Genomic DNA, 24,424 nt, shown 5'->3' on the forward strand with positions numbered 1-24,424 from the left:
TTGACCCATATCATCATCATCAGGATATGCCTGTATTTTAAAATTCCATGTGACCTTCAAACAGTGCCAGGCAGATTACAGCCAAGAAAAAGACGCACATCATATGTTAACAATGCCATAAAACACTCGTGTAAACATGTACCTGCATACCTGCCCAGCCCGGGCATCTCACTCTGCTAACTTATAGCAGCAGCATAGCAACATTAGCTGCAAAAACATGTATGCAGGCTGCAATTCAACCATGCTGTTGTGTCGTCAGGGGATGTGGACCTTAAACAAACTGTGAGTAAGAGGATGTATAAATAATACATGTAATTTCTTAAGCTATGAGTAGAGGAATAGAGATGCTAGACTAATATATGCAATGTGAGAGTGCTTGAGCTAATAATGGATGACTAGCAAAAAACACTTGTTTTGTCCATGAACCCTGACAGTTAGCTTTAAGCTGAATTTTATACTTTTGTTAAATGATGCATGTTTTATGGCTGTTGGGAGAAGTTTGCCTTCAGGGCTTTAAGCCAGATAGACCTGAAGTTTTAGGAAGAAAGATGATGGTTTTGGTAAAAATTGACTTCCTGTCAGAAAGCCCTGAAGGTTAACTTATCCTTGTAATGTGTCATTTTAGAGTAAGCTTTACTGCACCTAACCAACTATTTACGTCATTTATGTGCTATATTTATCTCTTATGGCTAAAAGCAAAAAAGAAAGTGGTGGCAGCTGTGACAGATTGCAGTAAATAGACTTATGATATTGTCTCATATCAATCGCAGACGCCTGAATTGAATCAAAATCCTATCGTAGCAGACTTTGCAATATCCGCAAATGTTGCATCGCAGTCTAAATAACTGATACAATATTGCGTTGTGATGACACCAGTGATTTACACCCATGATTCTTGTGTGCCTTTCCGTGAGGTGAGCGTGTGCGAGGGTCTCTGTGTATGCAAACAGGTTTGTACCAGGAAGAGCAGATAATCAGTAGGCGTCTCCAGCAGGTGACAGGCCCTAAGTGATGACAGCTCCCTATTAAGAGCCAAGATGGCGTCGGCTCAACGGCAGTGGAGGCACATCCTTCTCCTCTCCCAACCGGCCACCAGAGCACGTGTACACAGACTGTTTGAAACCTGGTTGGTGTTCTGCTGGAGGTAGTAGGGGTGGGCTGCCTATTTCATTAACTTTGTTTTCTCCTGTTTAATTAAGTTAGGGAATTTCTCAATTATATTTTGTTTTTTTATTTGATTGTTCCGTAAGTTAGATTTATTTTGTTTGTTTTGTTGGCCCTGGCCCACCCCGAAGTCTGATTAAAATACCTCTATGTTCATATATAATGCAAGTTAATTAAATTGTTTGCACAGTGAGTTGTCTTTGTGGCTGCTTGGGACTTAGGGCTTGGTTCATGTTCTCTCTTGGTCACTCCATGACACTTTTATTATTAGTTATATTGATTGATTAGAATTTATTAGAGTCATAGTGGAATACATTGTCTTGCTTGTTCCTTGGCCAGATCTTATGCTTGAAGGTAAATGTGGTAAATTTGTGTTGTGTGTGTGCATCTGTGGACAAACTCACCTGATGATAGGTCGACCCGGTTGTTTGTGCTCGCCCTCGTCACGTTGACATGGACTACGACCTTGCTGTCCTCAAGTGAGATCTCCATCGTGCCGTCATCAAGATTACTGAAGAAGAGGAGCCCGTCGGGGTTCCATGTACGAAACTGGAAGCTCACAGATATCGTGTCATGATTGGCTCGACCAGGCAGCTGCAGGAAGCTGGTCGCATTAAAAAAGACCGGGAAGGTGTGGGTCTCCACACAGGAGAAGGACAGGTTACGCTGTCAAGGCACAGAGTTAGAGAAAGAGAGACACCAACAAAAATAAGTATAAGAAACTTTTTAATCGGCCTTCACAGAGAAAAGTTAAAAACAAAGCTAACCCTTTAAATGTGAGCTTGTATGTGTAGTTGTTTGAATGTTTTAAATGCCCTTACACTTTAGGAAATCGTGTATTCATTCGCGAGTCTTTTGAATCCAGCTTCTGCATGTTTACCTTCAGATGTACCTGACTGAAGCTCGATTCAAAGACTGATGCTGCTTTTACACCGCACAAAAATGTCTCTTTATGGCTCACCCTGCCTTTGAAACCAGGGTGGAACAGGAACCTGGGTGATGTTTGTGCGCCAGATGAAAACAAACACAACTGTGGAATTTAGGCACTAATTACCATTGAGCTTCTCCAACCTTGTGCTCTGAATCAAATCATTAGCAAACACACAGTATTGAGCTGCCTTACCAACTTTAAATAATTCCTGATTGCCTCTGCCTGTGTATGTGTGTGTTTCTGAAATTTGAGCGCAGATCTGTCTTGATTAGAAATGAATGGCTGTGTGAGTCATCAGGGAGAATTAGAGGCGCGGCTTTAACGCACTTGATTAGTGTCTCCATTTGTTCAATCAGTTCACCAAAGATCGAAGAAGATACAGTGGCTGTCCACTGCTGAGGAGGAACAGGGGAAGTGGAGAGACACGAGCTCTGAGACTTTACAGTCTATCAAAGGCTGTTCAGTAACTAATTTTAAGGATGGCAAAACACTTAATGTGCTGAAGTTACATTCAGCAGTCATCCAGAGTGCAGTGCGTTTGATGAGGAGAAGAAAGGCATTTAATATGTTCCTTATTCTATTGAGATAGCTTAAAAAACAAACTGAAATTCTGTCTTTGTAGGTCACAGTGAAATGGCAGCCATGATATCAAGAGCGAGCGCAGAGACAGGAGGCAAACACATGGAGGGGCCACTGATGGGTCAGTTGTATCTGATTAATTATGAATCTGTTCAACTATTTTGGTATGGTGAATAATTTGCCCCCTCACTCAGGTCAGATACAGAGTAAGTGTGACAATAATGAGCATGTTCAGTATTCAGCTGCTTTCATAAGTATGTTATTTTAAGCTCCTTAGATTTATGCATTTCGAGCTGAGTCGTATTGTGTGTCTATCAACCCGTTCTCACCCCCAGGGTCAAATGCGGCAGCCTGGTCAGTGGCCCTTGGCGTCTCATACCAACACATCACGCTCCCTTTTAGTGTCTGTATGAGTTGCACCAGCCTTTCAGCTAATTCCAATGTAAACCTATCTGTAGCTTTGATGAAAAGAGCAAGAAAATCTGCGTAGGGTCGGAGAGGTGTGGTGGATGGGTCAAACAAATAGCCCTTTTACCCAGGAAGGGTGATACATGTAACGAACAACTTTAATGCTTTTCAAGGCCTTTCCAAGATAATGAAAGACTTCAGCCAAATTTAAGTCAGATTGTTTAAACAAAGGTGAAGTATATATGTGGTCCCGTGCAGAGGTGGGTTTTATGTTGGATGGTTAGAGGAGAGAGTTGTGGCCCAGACACTTCAAACCAACATCAAAGAACTAGGGACGCTAAAGCCGACTGTTCAACATATTGAATCGGTCAAAAAAAAAAAAAAGCCACAGGGGCAGACTGCTATGGGACACACCTCCAAAACTAGAGCAGCAGACACTCATCGATGCCCCAAAATTAATCTACGGCCAACCGTCGGCATGGTATGTCTGGGCCCTTAGTTTAAACTACATTTTGCCAATAGGTAAGTGCAAGTCTTAAGTAAAATGACAGTGTGAGATAAAGTGGTAGTTTTAAAGATTTGTAGCATCAGAAATGCTGACTTTCACGCACACGAGCATGACTCATTTTGACGAAGAGAAAGTAAAAGATTGATAAATGAAATAAGAAAAATTGTGGCGATTAAGGATTCACAAATTCAAATTTAGGACTATTTAAAGACTTTTAAGGCTTAATATTCACAGAATTTAATTAAAGACATTTTAAGATATCTTAAGGATCTGCAGACACCATGTCCCATGTGAAAACAAAAATTCAACGTTGAGTCAACATAGTCAACATTATGTGACATGCGCGTAATGTAACGAACTCATGAACTTAACATACTTATTTTAACATATCCCTTTTTTTTCCTCGTAAATCTCACAAAGTAGATAAGTTGCCTCAATCTAAAGTAGTTTTGAACACATAAGTTAATTTTGAAAGGTCACCATTGCATGTAATAAGCAGATATTGACATGCTGTCCTTGAGCGTCCAAAACCCACGCTAAAAGGGCACCTAGAGTGTCATAGTTTGAAGCGGAGGACCACTGACCAAGCTGCTGTATTTGAAAGTGAGAACATGTTGGTTTTTACATATGAGTGTCTGCGTGTGTGCATGCACAGTTCACTTACAAAGCTAGAGGTGTCGAGCTTCTTCCGGCGGGCCAGGTCTGTAATGTTGTCTCCATTGTAGTTAATGCTCTCCATGCAGCCTTTAAAGTTCTTCCTCCCTCCTCCCACAGGTTTCCCGCTGTATGGCATACCCCCAAAACTCAACTAGAGCAGAGCAGAGAGGGTAAAAAGAGATAGAGAGGGATTAGATTCTTCCTCTACTGGTACAACATTGCAAAAATCTACATAAATCTAACATGAAATTACAACATTGTATTGTGGCACTACTGTTCACACATTCACCCTACAAACTGGGATAACAGTAGCAACATAGAAACGTCTAATGAGAGAAACTGCAACAGATCCTAAAATAGAATCCAAAACCCACACTATAATTAGGCAAACTGATGTTCAGTTTCTTTTTTCCTCAAATCTCTTTATTGGGTTTGGCATAGAAATTAATATCACACACAACTGGCAGTAGTGTTTAAAGTAATCTATTGCAAACCGAGCTCTAGCCCACACTCACCAATCCTCGTAGATCCCACTCCCACCCACACTAGTTCTTTGCCCCTTTCCCTCTCACAGGTCGGTCGATCTCCCCTACCTTTCCGCCCAGAGTCTCACTCACACACATACGCACCAGGACTAACCCTAACCTCCCAGCGAGAGGCTAATCCTCTCAAGCCTAATGCACTGCAATATCTTGTGAATCCATCTATTATGAGTAGGTGAGGAGGGATGTGTTCATTTAAGGGGAATAAGCCTCCTAGCAAGCACAGTGCTGAATGCAATAACTTGTTGTGTGGCTTTGGGTGCTTTACGCACTGAAGGAGTGAGGGAGTTGGGGTCTACTGTTTTACCCAAGACAAACTATGTGTATCAAATAATGCAGGATATAACTCAAATAACTGTGGGCATGACCAAAACATGTGCAAATACACAGTGGGCTAGATTTGTGTTGGTGAAATGGACTGTTTCAAATTGTTCACTGCAATAGACTGTGCCTTGTACATGTAGAGGAAGTGTATACAAGGTCTTATATATGTCCCCATTGCTCATTTGACACGGTAATCCCAAGGTCCTGGTCCCAGATGGCCCTTAGGGAGACTAAACAAGTTGGGTTTACCCTGAAAATGTAATCATATACCATTAAAGTGAGCCTCTTCAGACGAGTTTTAAGTAATACAAAAGAGTCGATCGTAGAATCAGGAGAGCAGGAAACTGGGAGGAAACACTCAGTTACTATGGACATTATAATGTCATGCTAATAGAAATCATCCATCATTCATGGTTTAGTTAAGTTTATTAGGACACCCATTAGTTACTGCATTTCAGCAGCTATTTTTCTTGAGGTCCACAACAGCTTTACATTTGTGGCAGTGCACAAAAACAACTCACACGTAACACTTTACAAAATACGAGGACTAGATTAACACTGACACAGACAAACAAGACAGCTCCTGGTAATACAGTTATTAAAATATGTACTTATTCCTTATTCATGATTTCATTTGGTAAGTAGCTGCCAGTTTGGGCATATTTTTGCTCTGATTAACTGATGATGCTCCAATATTGTAACATTAGACCAAGTATTTACATAATACCACACATTCACATTTGTATGTTTCCATAAACACATTACATGTGCATTAAAAGGAATAGTTCCCAGGAAAAACAATATTTTTTACCATGCATGAAGTTCATTACAGTGTATGAATCATTTTATATAAGTCACCTTTTATTGTAGTCTCATTTGGAAAACATAAAACTATGATAAGCATACTAAGAGAAAACCATCACTGCACCACAATCATAGACAGACCCTTCACATCCTGGAATACATGACACAGTCTTTGATATTAATTAATTAGGCTTTGACAACTATACTTTTGTCTGTTTTATGGATGATCTAAGTCTTTGTCAAAAGGTGCTGCTTCAATAGAATTTTAAATCTAGCTTTATTGTTTTCCTGTGTGATATGCTGAGAGAGTGAATTCCATTCATGCACACTTCTGTAAATTACTGTACGTTTGAGTTTGATCTTACAGTAACATAAAGTTTCCTCTTGTAGCATGTCTTGTAGGGTGGTCATGTCTATCTGAACTATAGATGATTTTTTTAATTAAACAAACATAACTTTAGTAACTTTTCGTGAAACAGCTGTAGAGTAAAAAGATATTGTTTCCTTCTGTGTCACCAGAAAGTATCAAATGTACTAAATAAAGTCATGGTTGTCACACATAGACGTTTCAATAGGTGTAACTGTGTTGAAAGGACATGCTTTATTTGCCTTGTTGGTAAGGTTTTGGATACCTATCATATAGTGTACACTTTTGAAAAGATAATATACTGTACATGCATACTTAACATCCTTTATTTGAGAGATGACAATAGTGTTGTGTCATTTACGAACGAATCGTTCAAAAGAACGAATCTGTTGAGTGAACGTACTGAACTGAATCACTTCCGGAACTGATTTGTTCATTTCTCAGTTCAGTTGAGCTCAGCAGCGTGCAAGCCGGGAGTGGAACTGCTGATTCGGTCCGTGCGTACGATGAATCACTCGCGAGTCGCTAGGCAGCCAGGGTGCAGGGAGGGACTGCCTACCATGTGACTCATCACTCGGTGAACGAATCACTTGGTGAACGACGTAACCCCGATCCCTGAGTGATTCAAATCATTTCCTCTTAGTGATACACTTTCATAGGGACTGTTTCTCCAAGCTAACGGCTAATGTATCCAGGAGTCAAGCCACATGAGCACAATCACACACCTCCCCTTTGTTTTAACAGACTTAGTTTCCAGATAAACAAACTTAAAACATTAGGCTGGCGAGTAATGAGACTCACCAGTGCAGGGCAGATGCAGCGGCAGCTCAGCCGTGTATCAGTTCAGTGAGTCGGACTACGCAGTACACAGTCAGGGCTCCTCCCGCCAAGCACTGAACAATTCGATGAACGAATCTTTTGAACAAATCTTTTTAATGAACTGATTCTAGTGATTCAGTAACATCTAAAGAACTGCTTTGTCCATCACTAGATGACAAAGAAGAGGCTGAATGGAAACAGGGCGAGAGAGAAAGAGAGAAGAATGACATCTAACAAAGGTCACAAGGCTGGAATTGGATGTCACGGTTATGTGGCATGCACCGTAACCAGGTGGCTACCGGCACTGTGTTGTGTGAATAAACGCAGCAACGGATGGACCAGGTCTAATCCATAATCACTCCTTTGATTTTACGTATAGCACAATTAGCTCCAACCCCAAATTAAATCCCAAGGTATTAAGTCTGCATTACAAGGGCAATCATTACAAATTTAATATCACATTTTTTACCCAAACACCTTGATATCAGCATATTATTGATATACACGTATTATATAATTATATAATATGACCGCTGGAGCAGTGGGAGAAAGCATTAAAGGAAGAAGACAGAGGTTTGTGGGGAACAGATGTGATTAGAGGAGAACTGAGGCGAGGAGATAGAGGCTAATAAACAGGCATCTGGTGGGAACGCTGAAGGACACAGAACTGATGAAAATGTAAACTGCGTTTCACATTTTTCTACAGTTGAACATGTGTTGTGTTTTTTTTCTTCCTTCCAGACATAGCTCTGAGCTCTGACGGAAGCTAAGATGATGAAGAGTGGTGTGCAATTACCAGTCGATATGTGTCTATCTGTATGTGTGTGTGTGTGCATGCGTTCGTGTTTGTCTGTGCCTGTCGTGATGCTCCAGCAGTCTTAATAATTACTGCCAAGGGTAGACACAAACGCACCCGGATATTTAGTCTACAGGCTTAAATGGGAGCAGAAAACGTACAGACGTGCAGGAGCATGTGGACTAGATGGAGCACAGTGGTACAAAAAGAAAACTAGTCACAATTTTTCTATCTATAGACAGACTCAGTCAGGTAATAACACTGCCAGGATTCAGGGTTCACCACGGACACACACACACACACACTTTTACACACACCCTCACACAAAACCTCCTGGTTCATGCCGTTGTATAGATTTCCCAGAAGATCCCTTAATTCAACAGCTTCAGTTTAATTGGACTGTGGTTTGTCTTGCCTCATTTCTCAGTATCCTACTTAACACTGGAACGGATCAGCCATATCAGCAATACCTGCTAAAGGTCACACACAAACATCAATACACACACACTAACACATGCACACACCCATATATGTATTCAATGCACACAGCTGCACATGCTCACATTACACACATTTCATACCCATTGTGCACTCCGAAATCAATTTCCTGTTTTAAGTGTTATTAGCTGAACTCTTTGCATCCCATTACAGAATAACATTAATTATGTGAGTTTTATGGATTAGCATTATAGCACAGTGCAAAACCGATATCTAATTTCCTGTGAAGTATCAATGCACTGTACAGTCAGAGGGAGCCTGGGAGTAGTAGTAGAGCATACGAACAGGTAACGTGATGAAACGATAAGATAACAAGAAGCATCTCAAATAAATACTATTAATAAGTAAAGACAAATTATTGTCTCTCACAGGTTGGAAATGATCAAACACTGTTGAGACTCCAGGCACTTTTAGAGCGTTCAGAACTCCTCACATTGACATATTGTATTCTGTGCTAAACATTGGTACAGCCCATGGCTCTGAAAAAAATTCCCACATAGTTTTCTAGAGGACTGCAGTTCTCCTCCATCATTAAGTTCCAAAATATAGACACACAACACGTCAAATATTAATGAAACAAAGCCTGCGAGCTAATTTAGGCAGACAACTTAAGTGCATTGCTACACTCATCACCATACTTTTCTCTCTCTAGCCCTGGACTGCTCCCCACAGTCTTTTGCTGCCCTGCTCTCACTCTCTACTACTGCTGCTGCTTTTCAAGAGCTCCACTTCCATCCCAGCTCTGAGTGTAAGTCAACCCAGAACGCAAGTTAGTTTTTGTCGAGTTTCCTTATGGGTAGTGATGAGGTGATGAGCCTTGAAGCCAAAGATCAGTCCTGTACATATTCTACACTTGCATACTAATCCTTCCACGTGACATGGTGACTAAAATATACATTACTCCAAATATGCTGTCAATGGCAGAATGATGAGGCAGCTATTTCACATTAGTGCCACAGCTGCTGCATGCTGCTGGTAATAGTTTTAGTCTTACAGCTATATTTAATATACGGTGATTGTTACTCTGCATATTTGAAAAGCTTCATTTATCTTTAAATTCAGCACTGCACTGTGTGTGTAATATCTGTTTTCAATTTACTTTTCCAACTTTTAATTTATTAACTATAATACAGAACAGTTAAGATATGTCAGACATCATTGTTACTCCCATTTGTCACTGTGAAACTAAAAGGCTATGCAAGCACATGCCACGCAAATGTACACATTAGGCAAACGTTAGCGAGCTTAGCTGATATATATAGACTTGTCTAACGGCAACTTGCCCTCAAACAACTAGCTTTCCAAAGATTATCCTTGACCCTCACATTCACGCAACCCATAGGTACATACACAGACACGTGACAGTACATTGTTAATGTCTGTCCATTCTTTTGTCACTAAGGTGCATGTAAACTTTGCTGACAAGAGGCTCTTCCTTTTGTCTAGCATTATCAAATTTTCTATGGCAGAAGTTGAAAACAACAATTTCCCAACTCTTTGATGAACTATGTCTGAGTTTAAAAAAACTGGAGCATGTTAACCTTTTGGATCTTAACCAGAGGTGATTGCTCTGAGACAACAAGGGAGGCTGAACCTCCCCTAAAATTTCATAGAAGAAATGGTCAAATATGCACTATTAAATTTACAATAAAATAAGAATTTACATTGCATTAAACGTGCGCTAGGATGCATTTCACATCATGACTGTGATGTTCAAACGTCAGCTGTTTGTCACCAGTTTTCAAACGCGACCTCCCTGTCATACATTCTCGTGTCAGCACAGTGGACGCGGAGCCTCCAAGCATTCCTATGAGACAGCGCTGAGCAGGTTTTTTTCATGCAGCAAAGCGAGATGATCATTGGATAAAATCGTCATTTCCAGGAAGGCTCAGCTTCCCTGGGACTTAATGGAGTGGTAGGCGGGAGAGGATGCTCAGTGTATGCATGATGATTGGAGGAATTGTCTAAAAGGCTGAACCCCTTTGTGATTGACAGTGCTTCGCATTTCGAACTCAGTCCCATGTGGATATTTGTGAGTGGAGTCTTCTGACAGAGTGCAGTCCGGAGTTCCTTATTTCCATAAGCCATATAGCTCATTTTTACCGTTTTAGACACAGTTCAGGTGTTTAAACCCATCTGAAAATCTTTGAGGTGTGTTTTGCTGTGGTTCTATGGCATGGGTGTGGGTGATAAACGGCTTCAATTAAATGTTCCTTTTATATGTTACTGTAATTTTATGATGTCAACTTAAAGTGAGCTTCCCCTGTTTGAAAGACCAGCAGCCACCACTGATCTTAACTATTAATACAAATTTAAGTACTAAATAAGTAAGACATGAATTCTCCCCTGAGGACTTTCAACTCAGTATTTACATGTGCCAACATTAGCACAGGCTGCATAATGCATGGTGCTTAAACAATCTGTAGGGTGCTGCCTTATTTTATCTCAGTGTCTCAAATGTGGGTGGTGTTACTGGGCTCAGCCCGAAACGTGCCTGTTACAGATTGTGCCTTAATCACATTACCAGTTGTATTTTTTTCTTCATACAAACAAGCAGGAGATGTAAAAATGTGCAGCAAACTAACGGGGGCATTTGTGAATTTGGAGAGGTTGTGGTCGTACACCTTTGCCACCTAAAGCCACTGTACAGTAACCGTCTTGTGTTTGCAATAAGAGGCAGTCTTAGCAGGTGGAAATAGGAACGTAAATTCCTGCCAAAATTTGCCCCAGAATTGCACTGCGCCACCTAATCAGAGTAAACACAGCTTCAGCTGCGCCATCGTCCCACCTTGGCTCAATCAGGTTAGTTTGGAGCCAGGGCATTAACAAATGGACTACCGCCTGAGGAAAAGTGAAAAGCATGGCGTTTTGCGCTGCCGATGGCTTTGCACCTGGAAGATAGTTCCCTGTATGTGATATAGGGCTGTGACTACCTGATAACCTAGCGTGCAACACACGCTATAGTATTACAGTTAACAGCTGAAGTAGGCTGAGATAATAAATAAGTACTTCTCTGTGTGTATTTGTTCTTCATGCAGTCACCAGTCACTTATACATCAGGCAGCAGCTCTGGACTTACACACATACAAGCATCACTCAGGCAAAGCTGAAATAGCTGAATAAATCAGCTGACATTTTAGTTATTCACCTCTTCCATGGTCTGCCAGTTCCTTTTTTATAATTGAACTCACCCATGACTGCCTATCAATGTACAGCTGTTGAATCATTTGGCACCTTAAGGTTTTGTTATTAACATGATGTCAAGCTGATATGTCTTAAGAAGAAAGAGACGTAGTGAATTTTTTAAGTATTGAATGTGCTTTGTGCAGCTGCACACGTGGAATATTTCCCAGTCATCTCCTGTTATGACATCTAGGTACTTTATGATATAAGGCTTTCGCGCTGGATTCATTCCGTCATTTATTTCAAAGCAGATATTACCACTCTGTCTGTGTTCTTCACATTCCTGTCTTTATACTCGGTATGATTCCCTTCTCACCTCATAGTCCAAATCGAGGTGGTCAAACTCTCCATTGGTCCTGAAGTGCTGGGTGTGCCTGTCCAAGGTGAAGTTCACATTGCGACGGTAGCGTTCGATCACCACTGAGTGCCAGTGATTGTCATCCAAGAGGCTGCCGGTGGTCACAGACGTATGACCCAGGATAGAGCCATACTGATTACTGCCTGTAATTAACACGTCAAAATAATGTAAGTAACACATACACACTTATTGGACACTGTGAATAATGCAGCATGTTTGAACAAGCCAAAAATTAATTAAACTATGTCAGGCGAAATATGTGCGAAACAACAGTTGAATTTGCTTTTATTATTAGAGCTATAATCAGATATTCTGGCCATATTAACGAGGACCAATTAACACGAAATGTATGTGTGACTTCTCTGGACTGGATTTGCCAAAAAAGCCAGAAATAATTTCATCCTTCCACACACGACATAATTACCTTCGGTGCTGCTTCCTGCCAATACTAACATACAGTACCTGACACTTCTGTAGCAGCTAAAAGTGTTTTCATACTGTTAAATACTTCATTTAGCTGTAACACTGCGTACGAGAAAGCACCACTGCAGTTGTTTCTTCTGTGCTGCAGCGAGGCATCTTTAAAGGTTACACCGGCTCTGTCAGCAGCACAGCTGGTCGACAGTGAGTGATGCTCCGTACACCTACTGATTGTTGTGGCTGTTGTTTACAGTGTAAAGGGTAAAAAGCTGTGCCTGGACACTTTATCTTTGCGGCAGGATAATGCTATCTTGACAGACAGGGCATTAATTCAGATTAAAAAAAGTTTAGCATTATTGTCAAGCCTGTAATGATGGTATTATTCTTTTGACCTGTCAAGTCGCTGTAAACACAACCAGTGCAGAGTAGCTGCAGGCATTACACTGAGCACCTATTAAATTTAAGGATTGGAGCTGGACTGTGTATAGCTTGGCCTCAAACATATCACTTGTTGTATTTTTAGAAATATGCTTTCATAAACATAGCTCCCTACATGTCTACAATTGATTAATACCAAAAGAGCTACATCAAAAACATAATGACAGGAGGGTATAAAGACAAACTTTACATTTCTTTGCCTTAACAAATGACATGCATATGTTACCCACCTAGGTTTATCTGCAGCAGCAGCTTGGCCTTGCGAAGCTCCAGGGTGATGTAGTCTCCCTGTTGGCCCTCCCCATGGAGAATCACACCCTCGCTCTCTGACGTCTTGAACCTCAGTGCAATGACATCCTTAATGATCTTCATCTTCTTCACCTGCACAAAGGTGGGATTGATTTTAATTATAGGAACTGAGAAAAAAATCTGGTAACATTTTACTTGAATGTATCTACATGACACTGTCATGAACTTGTCATAAACATTATGTACATGTCATAAACGTTTATGACTGCTGACAGCTTGACATTAATCAAAGTGACATTACCACAAGTTGTCTTTGTCATGACAAGTTGACATTAAATTTGTTTGGGATGTCCTTATTATGACAACTTGACATTAACCAGGATGACATTACCAGAAGCTGTCTTTGTCATGACAATAATAATCATTATGTCACCTTGTCATAAACACAAAAAGAGGTGCATTTCTTGTTAATGTCAAGTTGTAATAACAAAGGCATCTTCTGGTAATGTCATCCTGGTTAATGTCAAGTTGTCATAATCAAGACAACCCAAACAATGTCAACTTGTCATTACAAAAACCGAATGACACTTAATGACAGCAGTAATAAACTTTTTTGACATGTACATAATGTTCATGACAGGTTCATGACCGTGACATGTCATAGTTATGACAGTCTCATGTCACTCTTATGTACGTAGATACCTTCAAGTAAAGTGTTACCAAAAATCTCCTAGCAGCCTGTCCAGGATCTACATCAAATTATTCATTTCCCACAACATTATACTGCCATTTGTTGATATTTAGCATCTAACCTTTAAGTACTGGTATGATTCTGACAGCATGCCTTTTAATGGGAAGGTTTAGTCAAAATAACATAGAATATCAAGTTAGTTAATCCAGTACCTTAAAACGATATGAGATTACACCCTGTCCATCAAAGTTGATCACGCCCGCCCCTAAAAAAGACAGGAAAAATACATCAAGACAGAAATCAGAAAGAGGATAACACACCAAAAGGACAGAAAGACAGGGACAGAGAGAGACAGAGACAAAAGGCAAGATTAAAGTGATTAGTGGTGAGTGAAATAAATTGCGATTGCAGCTCGGGAAAGGTCAAAACCCTCATCCCAAAATGACAAAGAGCATGAGGCTACACTTTTCTATGACTGGGCCAAGAAATCAGTATTAAATTATAACATAATTACAAAAATGTACTTGCAGCTGAGCTATATCAACAAACTCCTACGATAGCAACAGTAATGCAAGAAAACTTAATCAGATGTACTAATATCTAATAACAGATCAACTGTGGAGGTGGTAATGTAATATCTACCGGGGCTATAGAACGATAGAGATTTTATTGTTTCAAATGATATTGTACTCAATGGGCTCTTTCTCACAGTAGACATTTTGACATGTCACAGCAAGAAAAGCACAGGTGTAAATAATAAAAATTAATGACGACTGAATTCCATTTTGCTGCTTCTGTTTCAGGGTCCTGATATTGTACACTTTGGCTCACTATCACACTGTCACGGCTCACTGGGATAATTGAACAGAACAGAGCAATTGTTAATGTTATTAGTAACATCTGTGCCTTTCCTATTATGACAAGTCAAAATGTCTGCTGTGGAAAAAAGGGCCTGTAGCAAAGAAAAAATATTTTCAATATATGTGCAAAACAGATATAGATGCCAAACAGTGCTGTTGTGTAAAACACTGCGTTGACATATGTTGAAGCGTCCTATAGAATTCAGAGGGGTTTTTTTTGGCAGCTTTTTAAAATTGAAAAGGATCAGTGAAAAGAATTAACTAATTAAATGTGTGAAAAATAAAACAGGGTCATTGCAGGTATCAAAAGTATTAAAACTTAAAGCCAGAAAGGAGACAGGCAATATGGGTGGAGGAGAATATCAGATCTTGAGAAGAGAAATAAAGTGAAGTGCTCGAGGCCCTCTTCAATCTTACTATCATCACCCCAACTGCTCAAGTGGTTAGTGGAGAGTGCGTACATGGTGTGATTGGTTGTCAAAGGTAGCAAAGAGTGTACAGGCTATGATAGTGCAACAGAGCCGAGGAAAGATCGGATCATCCTTTATACAGACACACTCATGCACAGTCACGCCGTCCCTCGATCTTACATTCTCTCTTGCTTTCTCACTTATACAGCACACACATGCACACAACTACGCCAAGCCTATTCTTTCATGATAAACACCTGGAGAGGGAGGCTAGAGGAAATTACATCTGTTCCCTTTGTTCTAACTTCAGTGCTCCCTAAATGATCCCATGCTGCCTCTCACTGGGTGGAAATACATCTTTCCATCTCTTTCGCTGCTTTACTCTTCACTCTTGTTCTCGCACTAGTTCTTGTTCTCTCGTTCCAGTTTCATCTGTCTCCACTGCTCTCCTCTCTGCTCCACTCTTATTCCTTTGCTTCCCTCTTTACTTTTCACCTCTTCTTCTGCTTTATCCCTGCTTCTCTGTCTCTCTCCCTGCCCCTCTCATCATCTTTTTCTGTCACGTTTACGAAGCAAACAGTGGTGGTAGTTGACAGTTTTCCAATTGTTTTATGAGATATTGCAGATCTACTTGTGCTGCTCAGGAAAGGGTTGCCAGCTCAGCTGAGTGCTTGATGTCAGGAAGGAGACTTCATGGAAGATGGAGGGCTTTTCCACCTCCTGCAGACCAGTTTGAGATGCAGAGTAACAAGTAACAAGTGAGGGAGAGGGCAAGAGGTTGACCCGCTGTGATGCAGAGTAACAAGTATCGACTACTTGGTCTGTAGCCAGGGCAGCTGTGATGGCAAGCGTACAAGATGGCTGAGGTTTTCAGACCCTGACCCAGGAGATCACGCTACTTCGGACCCTGACCCAGATGGTGGGTTTCCACCAGAGATGTGAAGCGACAGAGGGTGATTTAGATGGAAAGGGAGAGATGGAGGTCCAATATAGACAGCCGATATAATTTTAATACACATGATATTGGGAGTTATTATTTATCAGGGTCTACTACTACAACTAGAAGTTGATTTCAGTACATCACTGTCATATTACCCACACAATGGTAACTGTTGATAAACTGCCATTGAGGGTATGCCAATCCCAAAAAATGTCACTTAAAGCAGCTATAAGGAGTTTAACGGGTTATGAAACTGTTTCAGTTTAATACTGATACCTCTATATGACCTACACAAACAAACAAGACCAACGTTGCCAAAAAAGCTTTAAGAGGCATTGATAAAACACGAGCAAAGTCAAATTTGGTTGGTCATTCAACAAAAGAAAACAACTGTGAGATTTGAAAGGAAGAACAGGAGCCAGAGCCTTCAGCTATCAGGCTCCTCTGCTGTGGAATCATCTTCCTGTTGCGGTCCGGGAGGCAGACACCGTCTCCACATTTAAGACTAGACTTAAGACTTTCCTCTTTGATAAAGCTCATAGTTAGGGCTGGCTCAGGCTTGCCTTGTACCAGCCCCTAGTTAGGCTGACATAGGCCTAATCTGCCGGGGGACATCCTATACTACACAGAGCCCCTTCTCTCTGTGTCTCCTCAGTTTCTGAAAGTTGGTTCTTCTTCATTTGCTAACATACATGTCCTGTTACTGCATATCACTAACTCGGCTTCCTCTCCGGAGCCTTTGTGCCCCACTGTCTCACAGGTTCCCTCGAATCGCAGTAATGCCTGGATGGTGTGTGGGGGTTGTGCTGCTGTCGTGGTGCTGCTTGTTGCCTCCTACTACTACTGTTATCATTAGTCATACTTCTACTGTTATTATACACATATGATTATTATTGTCACATACATATACTATCATATATTAATATATACTTACAACATATGCTACCACAATTACTGTTATTACTATTAGAATATCATTACTAAAAATTAACATAAAATGAAAGTGTCTTGTAGTTGCATTAACATTTATTAGGTGAGATATTAGACTTGGTAACTAAACCCCAAACCACTTTTTTCAGCTGAAAACCAATGCATGTGGGTACTCAGTAGTATAGTTGATCGACTCAAATCCTAATTTTTACATTTTAGTGCAAAGTATTTGAATTCTACATATTGTGGTATAAACATATACAGCAACTGTTGTTTACTGGTTTGAACCTGGCTATTCCAATGGAATTTTCCTATTAGCTGATCTGGTAGCAGGTAGGGTTCTCAACAGGCCAAAAAAATTACAACCCAAACCAAACCAACCCATGTAAGTTGAAGCCCGCACACAGCCAATCCGAGGTCATCACATAAAATACTGAGCCAGAGCCCGACCAAGCCTGACCCCCTCCCAAAAAGCACTAATCACCTTCTAACGCCAGGGACAAACTGGCTGTGTGGCAGCGCAAGCCACATGCGTCTCAAGCAGAAAATGCACCAGCTGGATCGCTGACACTTCCCCACCAGAGAAGCTCTCTGCTCAGGCCTATGTGGAGGGACCGAGAGCCCGGCATGGAGAACTGGCTGCTCCCTCTTGCCCCACAGGCAGGGAGAGAACGAGAGGGAGTAGCACATATTTTTAGCATGAACTTGGTGTCCAACCTGTCGGGCTATTTGGGACCCATCGGGCTCAGGTTGAGATTGAGAGCTCTGGTGGCAGGTGATGTATATGATGTATAAGGTGGCAGCTTTCATCATCAATCAGCCTCCCCTTCTCCCCCCTCGTCTCCTATGTGCATGAAGAAGTAACTGGGCGTGTCTTAGCCCCTCCCAGCCCTGCTCAGGCATTTTCCAGGGTAGAGGCACTTCAGCCAAAACTCTGAGGTTGAGTTACTCTTTTAATGTAATAATGATTATACAATATATTCATAATGATACTCCACTTTAAATGGCAAAATATCAAGTGTCATATTTAACTACACATGTATCTTCTAAATGTGTCACTTTGGATAACTGCCTAATTGTGCAATTTACAATAAAACAAAAAGACATGAAATCAGCCAGTGTAGTGAAATACCACAGAGATGCCACCTGCATCATGTCAGGGCCAATTGAAGGTGCACTCAACTGGCATGTAGTGCTTACAATGTTAAATTGTATCCATGGCAACATGGGCAAACTGGGCAAGCAGCAAATGAGGTGGCTGTGAGCACAAAAGCAGGCCACTCAGAGTGTGACCTACCTTTACCAAACTGAAGGATTTGAGTGCTTTTTCATGTTATTAGAAAATGTGTGTGCCGTTTGCATTCGGTAAGAAACTATAATCGAATTTAAGATTTTACTTTATGTGGTGGTATAAATTCTGTCCATGCTTTTGATATTCTTCGGACAAGACGATAAAAAATGGAAAATAATAATCCATAGATTTATCCATACTAAAAAGAATTGTTGGTCTCAGCCCTGCGCTGTAATACTGTATATACTTATTGCACCCCAGAGCCTGAAGGCTACAATGATGCTCTCTTAGCTGTTTATGTGTTTGGCCTGAGTCCTGCTCCAGAAATAGATGCTATCCATAAAAAAAATCTACATAAGTACATTTCTTCGACTCGACAGATAATGGCGGCGATACATCATCCTGACAACAGATTTCGGGTATCGTTGGCATAAATGGGCCACAGGTTGAATAGTCAGATATGATATGCTCGCATTCATTTGGAATTCCACTTGCATGAGAGTGATTGGTGTGTATAGAAAATTAAATTTGTACTCTGTTTCCGTCTGACTTCCCTTTCTCTCACGTACCAGCTCCACTATTTCCTGACTCATCTATGAAATAATTGATTTTCTGTTGATCCTATGTTAATCAAAATGGAAATGAGCATGTAAATTCCACAGCATGGTGGCTCACGACTCCTTTATAGCCCCTAGCTCTGGCACAGACACATACACACATTTCATTGCACAGTCCTAGATGAGTCATAATATGGTATTGCATTTAATTATCATACATTTTCAAAACCCAGAATTATCATCTACAACCAACATATTTGGTGATTATGCCGGGAACATAACATCTATATTTATCTGCCTCCTTCTCCTCCTACTAATTCTCTTTTGTGCTTTCTTCTTTCATCCTCTTTTCTTTTGTCATTGCCCAACACTGTACTTCTCTCTTTCATCTTCGGATTGGGAAGCAGGAAAACATTTAGGAGAAGTTGATTCGAAGAGAACCGGAGAGTCGGGAAGTGAAGGGTGGGTAGATGAACACGCAAACGTACGGGTTTGCATTTTTATGACTGAATGCTGAAGAAAGGAGCAGTGACAGCATAATCATAACTCTGGGCTTCAAAACACAGCTGACAGACAACTCTGAAAGATGACGCACCCGACCAGGAGGAGTGTGGGTGTGCACGTACGGGTGTGTGTGCATATGCAAATGTCTCTCTCTGTCTCTGAGCTATCACTGATATCGGAGTTGTAAGCATGTGTTCACCTGATCGTGTGTATTTATTACGTACTTCATCTGTCAGCATGCGGTGAATAACATTCATATCTGTTGGAAACACAGAACTCTATATACTTATTCATCCTCTGAATAAATATGTTCTTTCAATAGCATTCTTGTTTACCTCAAACACTGCCTGTTAAATGCTGTTTGTGTGTCTGCCTGTTGAATGAAATGACACCATTTCCCGAAACGTATTTAAATAAACGTGTCTTCTTCTAATCTAAGAATGGAAAGCCAGAGACAGCACACATGATCCGTTTCATCATGATTTATTTCACACGGCTGAAACCCACTTACATCTGGGAGTTAACCGTAATCACAGCGTTCTCCTACTGGCCCGTGAGCAGCTCCACTGGAGCAGACGCCAGCTAAGGTCACGTCAGCAGTAGTTGTTGTTGAGGCAGGAAAAAGTAAAACTCATTATCTTTTTATGCCCAGATTCTGCTAAACCTCGGTCTAATTCTGTTGTTGTGTATGTCGGGGGGGATTTCGGAGTGCATATTTTCTGGTGTACTGTATCTCTTGCTATTTGGTATACGGCTGGCTAAAGGGGATTTTTCTTATGGAGAGAAAATTTAGATTTATGGATCCTGCAAACTAATGGGCTCCTTTGAAAAACAAGTTTGGACCTTGTTCTGTTCCTTGACAGCTGTAATTAGGTGTAATATAATTTTAAGCTCTACTGCAAACGAAAGCAAAGCAAACTGTAACTCAAAGTAATGACATTTTTAATGCACGATCCTCCTATACATTGAGATGGCAGCCAGTGGATATTTACTTTAAACAGACCCATTGCAGAAGCCATATGAATATCAGACGCACTGTTTGAAGACTACTGACAAGTCGGTGGAGAAGCTGCGGAATAAACAAATCAAGTCAAATCAAATCTACATCAAATCTAGCCTTTGCTCAGTCTAAGTAGTTTCTTTTACATTTAGCAAGCTCGTGACAAACACACTGATGTGTCGGTGTTAAAAAGCAAACTTGGATCAAACTCAATTTACCAACTTTTTTGTTGTCTAAAGTCAACTGATAACTTCTGGAAATACTTACTAGTAAATAGTATAGACTGTGTTTCTGGTATGTTACTCAGTCCTGCCAAAACTTTGTTTACAGCTCACAAAACCGCTGGTGCTTGACACCCAGCTTCACTGTGTAAGCTATTGATTGTTCCTACATTTCTTCCACCACAGTTGAGAAATATATCTCGTGGCGTCTCACTTGAATACCATGTTTTATACTGCATTTGGAAAAGGAAATCATGCTCATAAATTCTAAAGTGATCAGGGCAGTGATCCTGTTTGCTATCTGCTTCAGTGTTTCTGTGTAGGTCTGAGGCTTCCTGTTATACAGATGTTTTTGGAAATGTGTACCGTCTTTATTGTCCCTGAAAAGTAAGGCGCAACAGCATTATTATGGTGAACCTGTGAGACACTATTTAAAGTTGAAGTGGCTTAAAATAAAATGTGCCTTTCAGGAACCGTGACATTAAATAACAAGGCAGACGTTCCAAAATCAAATTCTGTTTGCACTTTTTATAGTCCAAATTAAGATCAATGAGATCAACGCTGTTAGAGAATAAAAGGGTAGAAGCTATTCTGGTTACAAACAGCAGCCGCAACAAGTTGACTTTATCTGCGCACAAACGCAGTCGCATGTATTAGAAGTGAATTATTTCCCTGTCAAAGTTGTTTGTGAGTGCAGGAGTGTTTTTGTTGGAGGGGACAGGTGATGGATATAACTTAGAGTGGGCTGGATTTCTGTGTTTTATTGTTCGGTGCATCTGTGCATACGCGTGTGCGTCTGTGTGTGTGTGTACCACATCTTGTCATCCTTATCACTACTGACTTGCTTTTCTTTTAACATGGGAAGGAAATGAAACAAGGGAAATATAATCAAAGGGATGGAGACTGACTGGAATGCAATACATGCCCTTGTATTCACACACACCCACACACACACACAGTGTAATCGCATCTCTGGAATGAAAGATGTACGTGTGTCACTTATAACAGTAATTTATGCAGAGCCTTAATTGAAAATTGTTATCAAAATCAATTTGGCGGCCTTTAATAGGATGAGAGCAAGAGGATGCAAGAGAGTCAGTTCCCTGGATGATACATTTGTTAGAAAGCAAGAGACAGTGTGTAAGTGTGTGTGCATCTGTGTGTGTCTCTCAGTTTGCAACTGTGCTCTGCATATTTCTGCACATGGAGGTTTCTTTTCTTTTGTGTGTGTGTGTGTGTGTCCAGGCAAGTTTTCACTCAGAGTTTGTGTTTGATTCATAAACAGATTCAGCTCAAAATAATGAAAACCCAGTGTTACATGATTGGAGCTGACAAACCATCATTACACTCTCCTCCTGGATCCCTAATTATAAATGTTAACAATACTTGTTAGAAGTATGACAGTATTTTCACATACAAATTAGGGATGTCAGTTTTGGTTAAGTTTGCTTTTGAAAGCCTGACATCCATTGACTGGTAACTAACTGGTTGATTGTTAAGGAAAAAACAAAACAAAAACACAAACTGTGAACTACAAGAGGCTTTTCCTTTTAGTTCAGCACTCTATTAACCCAGTGAGCTTCAGCACCGTGTTTCAAAGCACTATCAGTTTAGAGGTGGTGAAATTTAAATGTTTTGTGATGTAAACATGTCAACTTTGCTGACAGACAGCCAGCTAGCCACGTTAAGATATGCAAACATAGCACCCACTTGTCTCCGCTGGTTAGCTAACATTCTTGGCCACTGTGCACTGCACACCACCCAAGTCAGGTGGGAGCTAGCTAGCGGTGATTACTGCTAGTACAGTGTTGGAGCAGAAATATGGTTGACATCCTCCAGTTACCCCATACGTAGCCCCAGTGCGTAAGCGGCCTCATTTTGAGCCGCAAAACCCCTTTAGCACTGTTAACTATGTTAGCACAACTAGTCATGCTTGCGCTGCTAACGTGCTTACAGAGCTAACAGTGAAGTTAACAATGCTAAAGAAGATTAGCAGCTCAAAATTGAGTCACTTACTCACTGGGTCAACCCTGGGGGGAGACCGTAGACTGTAAAAATAATGTATGTAGCTACCATGACATCACCCATTGTTTTGTGGACTCCCATTGTAAAGCTGAGTTTGGCATTAAGGCTGTTGCCATCTTGGTTTTTGGAGCCAGAAGATAATCGGGCGAGACGCTAGCCCTGTGGAGGAGCGAGGGATCTGACTAAGGAGCCGAGGACTTTATCAGCAGACATCCTGTTACCTGAAGCAGCCCGCCCTTAATTATGCATAACTTTTAGCTTTAATAAAATGTACAGGTGAGTTATATACATTTCACCTCCTGTTCAGTCATGAAGGGGGAAATTAGCGAAAAAGACCAAAACCATTTTTTGTACCAGGCTGCAAACATGTTAACTTCTGCTCTAAAGTTGGGCATTTTCACTTGTGTGTCTATTATAGATTTTAAATACCTAGATACCCATTGGCTAAATAGCGCCTGTTCAGTCCTATGGTGTTGCTTGCCTGGTGCTTGCGCCAAAAAACGTTTTAGCTTCAGGGTTTACTTCCATGGAATGTAGTGCACTGAATATGCACAGTAGAATTTCTCCTGCTAGCACCGGCCTCAACTTTTTGCTCGGCCAGTAGACTTAAAATTATGATGACATCATTGGTTTTTAAATTGCTTTTCTCAGCTTCAGGAAAGTTTTTCAAATATGTAACCTCCTTGGATTGAAAATTTATTATAGAAAGAGTCATAATTAACCTTGCTTGCAGTGTGAGGTGTCCCATCAACATTTTTATAGACGTGTCTTACACTGGTGGTCTATGGGGTAAATGCTTTTTGGGCCGCGGGTGATTTTTGTTGCTGCAATTCCACGAGTGGCCACTGGGAAAAATTGGCTGCAAAGCTGAGTAGCATTCCTGGGGACGTGGTGTCTGTGGGATTGACTGGCGCCTGGAGTCAGCCTCAAGTGGCCATTCAAAGAACTGCAGTTTTTGGCACCTCCACACTGGCTTGAATTTTCAGCTGTGGAAGTTGCCACTAAAGGGAGACTAAGAGAGTTGGCCTGATGTTTCCACAACAGTGGTGCTAGCTAACGTTAGTTCCCACCAGACCAAGCTGGTGTGCAGTGCAGTAAACTGAAGAGTAGCAAAATTAACCTATAGACCAACATGAATAAGCATTTAAAATATTCTTTGCAGCTAACCATTGACATCCCTAGTACAAATAAGTACAAAGTATTGGAGTGAATATATTGAGTTATTAGTTCAATGTATTTTTGTGTCTGTGTGTCTGTTTGTTTGTCTGCACTCACAGTAGGAGCAGCCATAGACTTCTATGCGCAGGCCAATCCGTCCCTCCTCGCTCCAGTCCAGCGGGACCAGCCTCAGGAAACGCGCCACAATTCCCTGCTGCAGCTCATGGCGAACTGAGCTCTCCGAGTTGGAGTTCCCAGAGAAGGCCTGCGAACACAAACACACACACGTACAATGAAATTAAATACATCAAAGACACAAGCCTGAAGTCAAACAAGCAGCTTCGGGACTAGGAGCAAGAGTATTTGTTCCACTCACCACATCCTGCCCTAAAGGTGCACACTCACAAAACATACAAAATAATTATGAGTCTACATATCTAATATGCCGACCATAAGACAATCTGACTGCGGGGGATTTGAAGAGGAAATTGCATATTGTATTCAACTCCGAGTGCATGTAAGAAAGTCCCTGCTCACATCATCTCATATTTAGGCTGATTTCTGGTTCCCGAAAGATTCACAGGGGCTTGTGACTGATGAGGTTTACAGTTCCTTGTCATAACACTGCGCTCAACTCATTCTGTAAAGCAGCCTCTGAAATATCAGCCTCGAGAACACAACACATTGTACCATATACAAACAAAACAAATGTGACTGTTCAGTTATTTACTTCACTATGCACATAGAATAAAGTACATAGATGTTTTTGTGTAGAATCACATGAAAACACTT

General features: G+C 41.0%; 1 protein-coding gene across 1 annotated transcript in view; it reads right to left on the reverse strand.

Moving 5' to 3' along the window:
- Positions 1-24,424, reverse strand: part of cntnap2a (contactin associated protein 2a) — a 454,430-nt gene that overhangs the window by 204,431 nt on the left and 225,575 nt on the right. The window contains exons 4-9 of the mRNA XM_050057256.1: positions 23,750-23,897; positions 13,949-14,001; positions 13,027-13,177; positions 11,897-12,081; positions 4,255-4,398; positions 1,569-1,830 (exon numbers count right to left, since the gene is read on the reverse strand). Of these exons, the coding sequence (XP_049913213.1) occupies positions 1,569-1,830; positions 4,255-4,398; positions 11,897-12,081; positions 13,027-13,177; positions 13,949-14,001; positions 23,750-23,897 (943 nt within the window). The remainder of the gene's footprint in view (positions 1-1,568; positions 1,831-4,254; positions 4,399-11,896; positions 12,082-13,026; positions 13,178-13,948; positions 14,002-23,749; positions 23,898-24,424) is intronic.

The sequence above is a fragment of the Epinephelus moara genome, chromosome 11 (assembly GCF_006386435.1).
Source record: "Epinephelus moara isolate mb chromosome 11, YSFRI_EMoa_1.0, whole genome shotgun sequence".
Lineage (NCBI taxonomy): Eukaryota > Metazoa > Chordata > Actinopteri > Perciformes > Serranidae > Epinephelus > Epinephelus moara.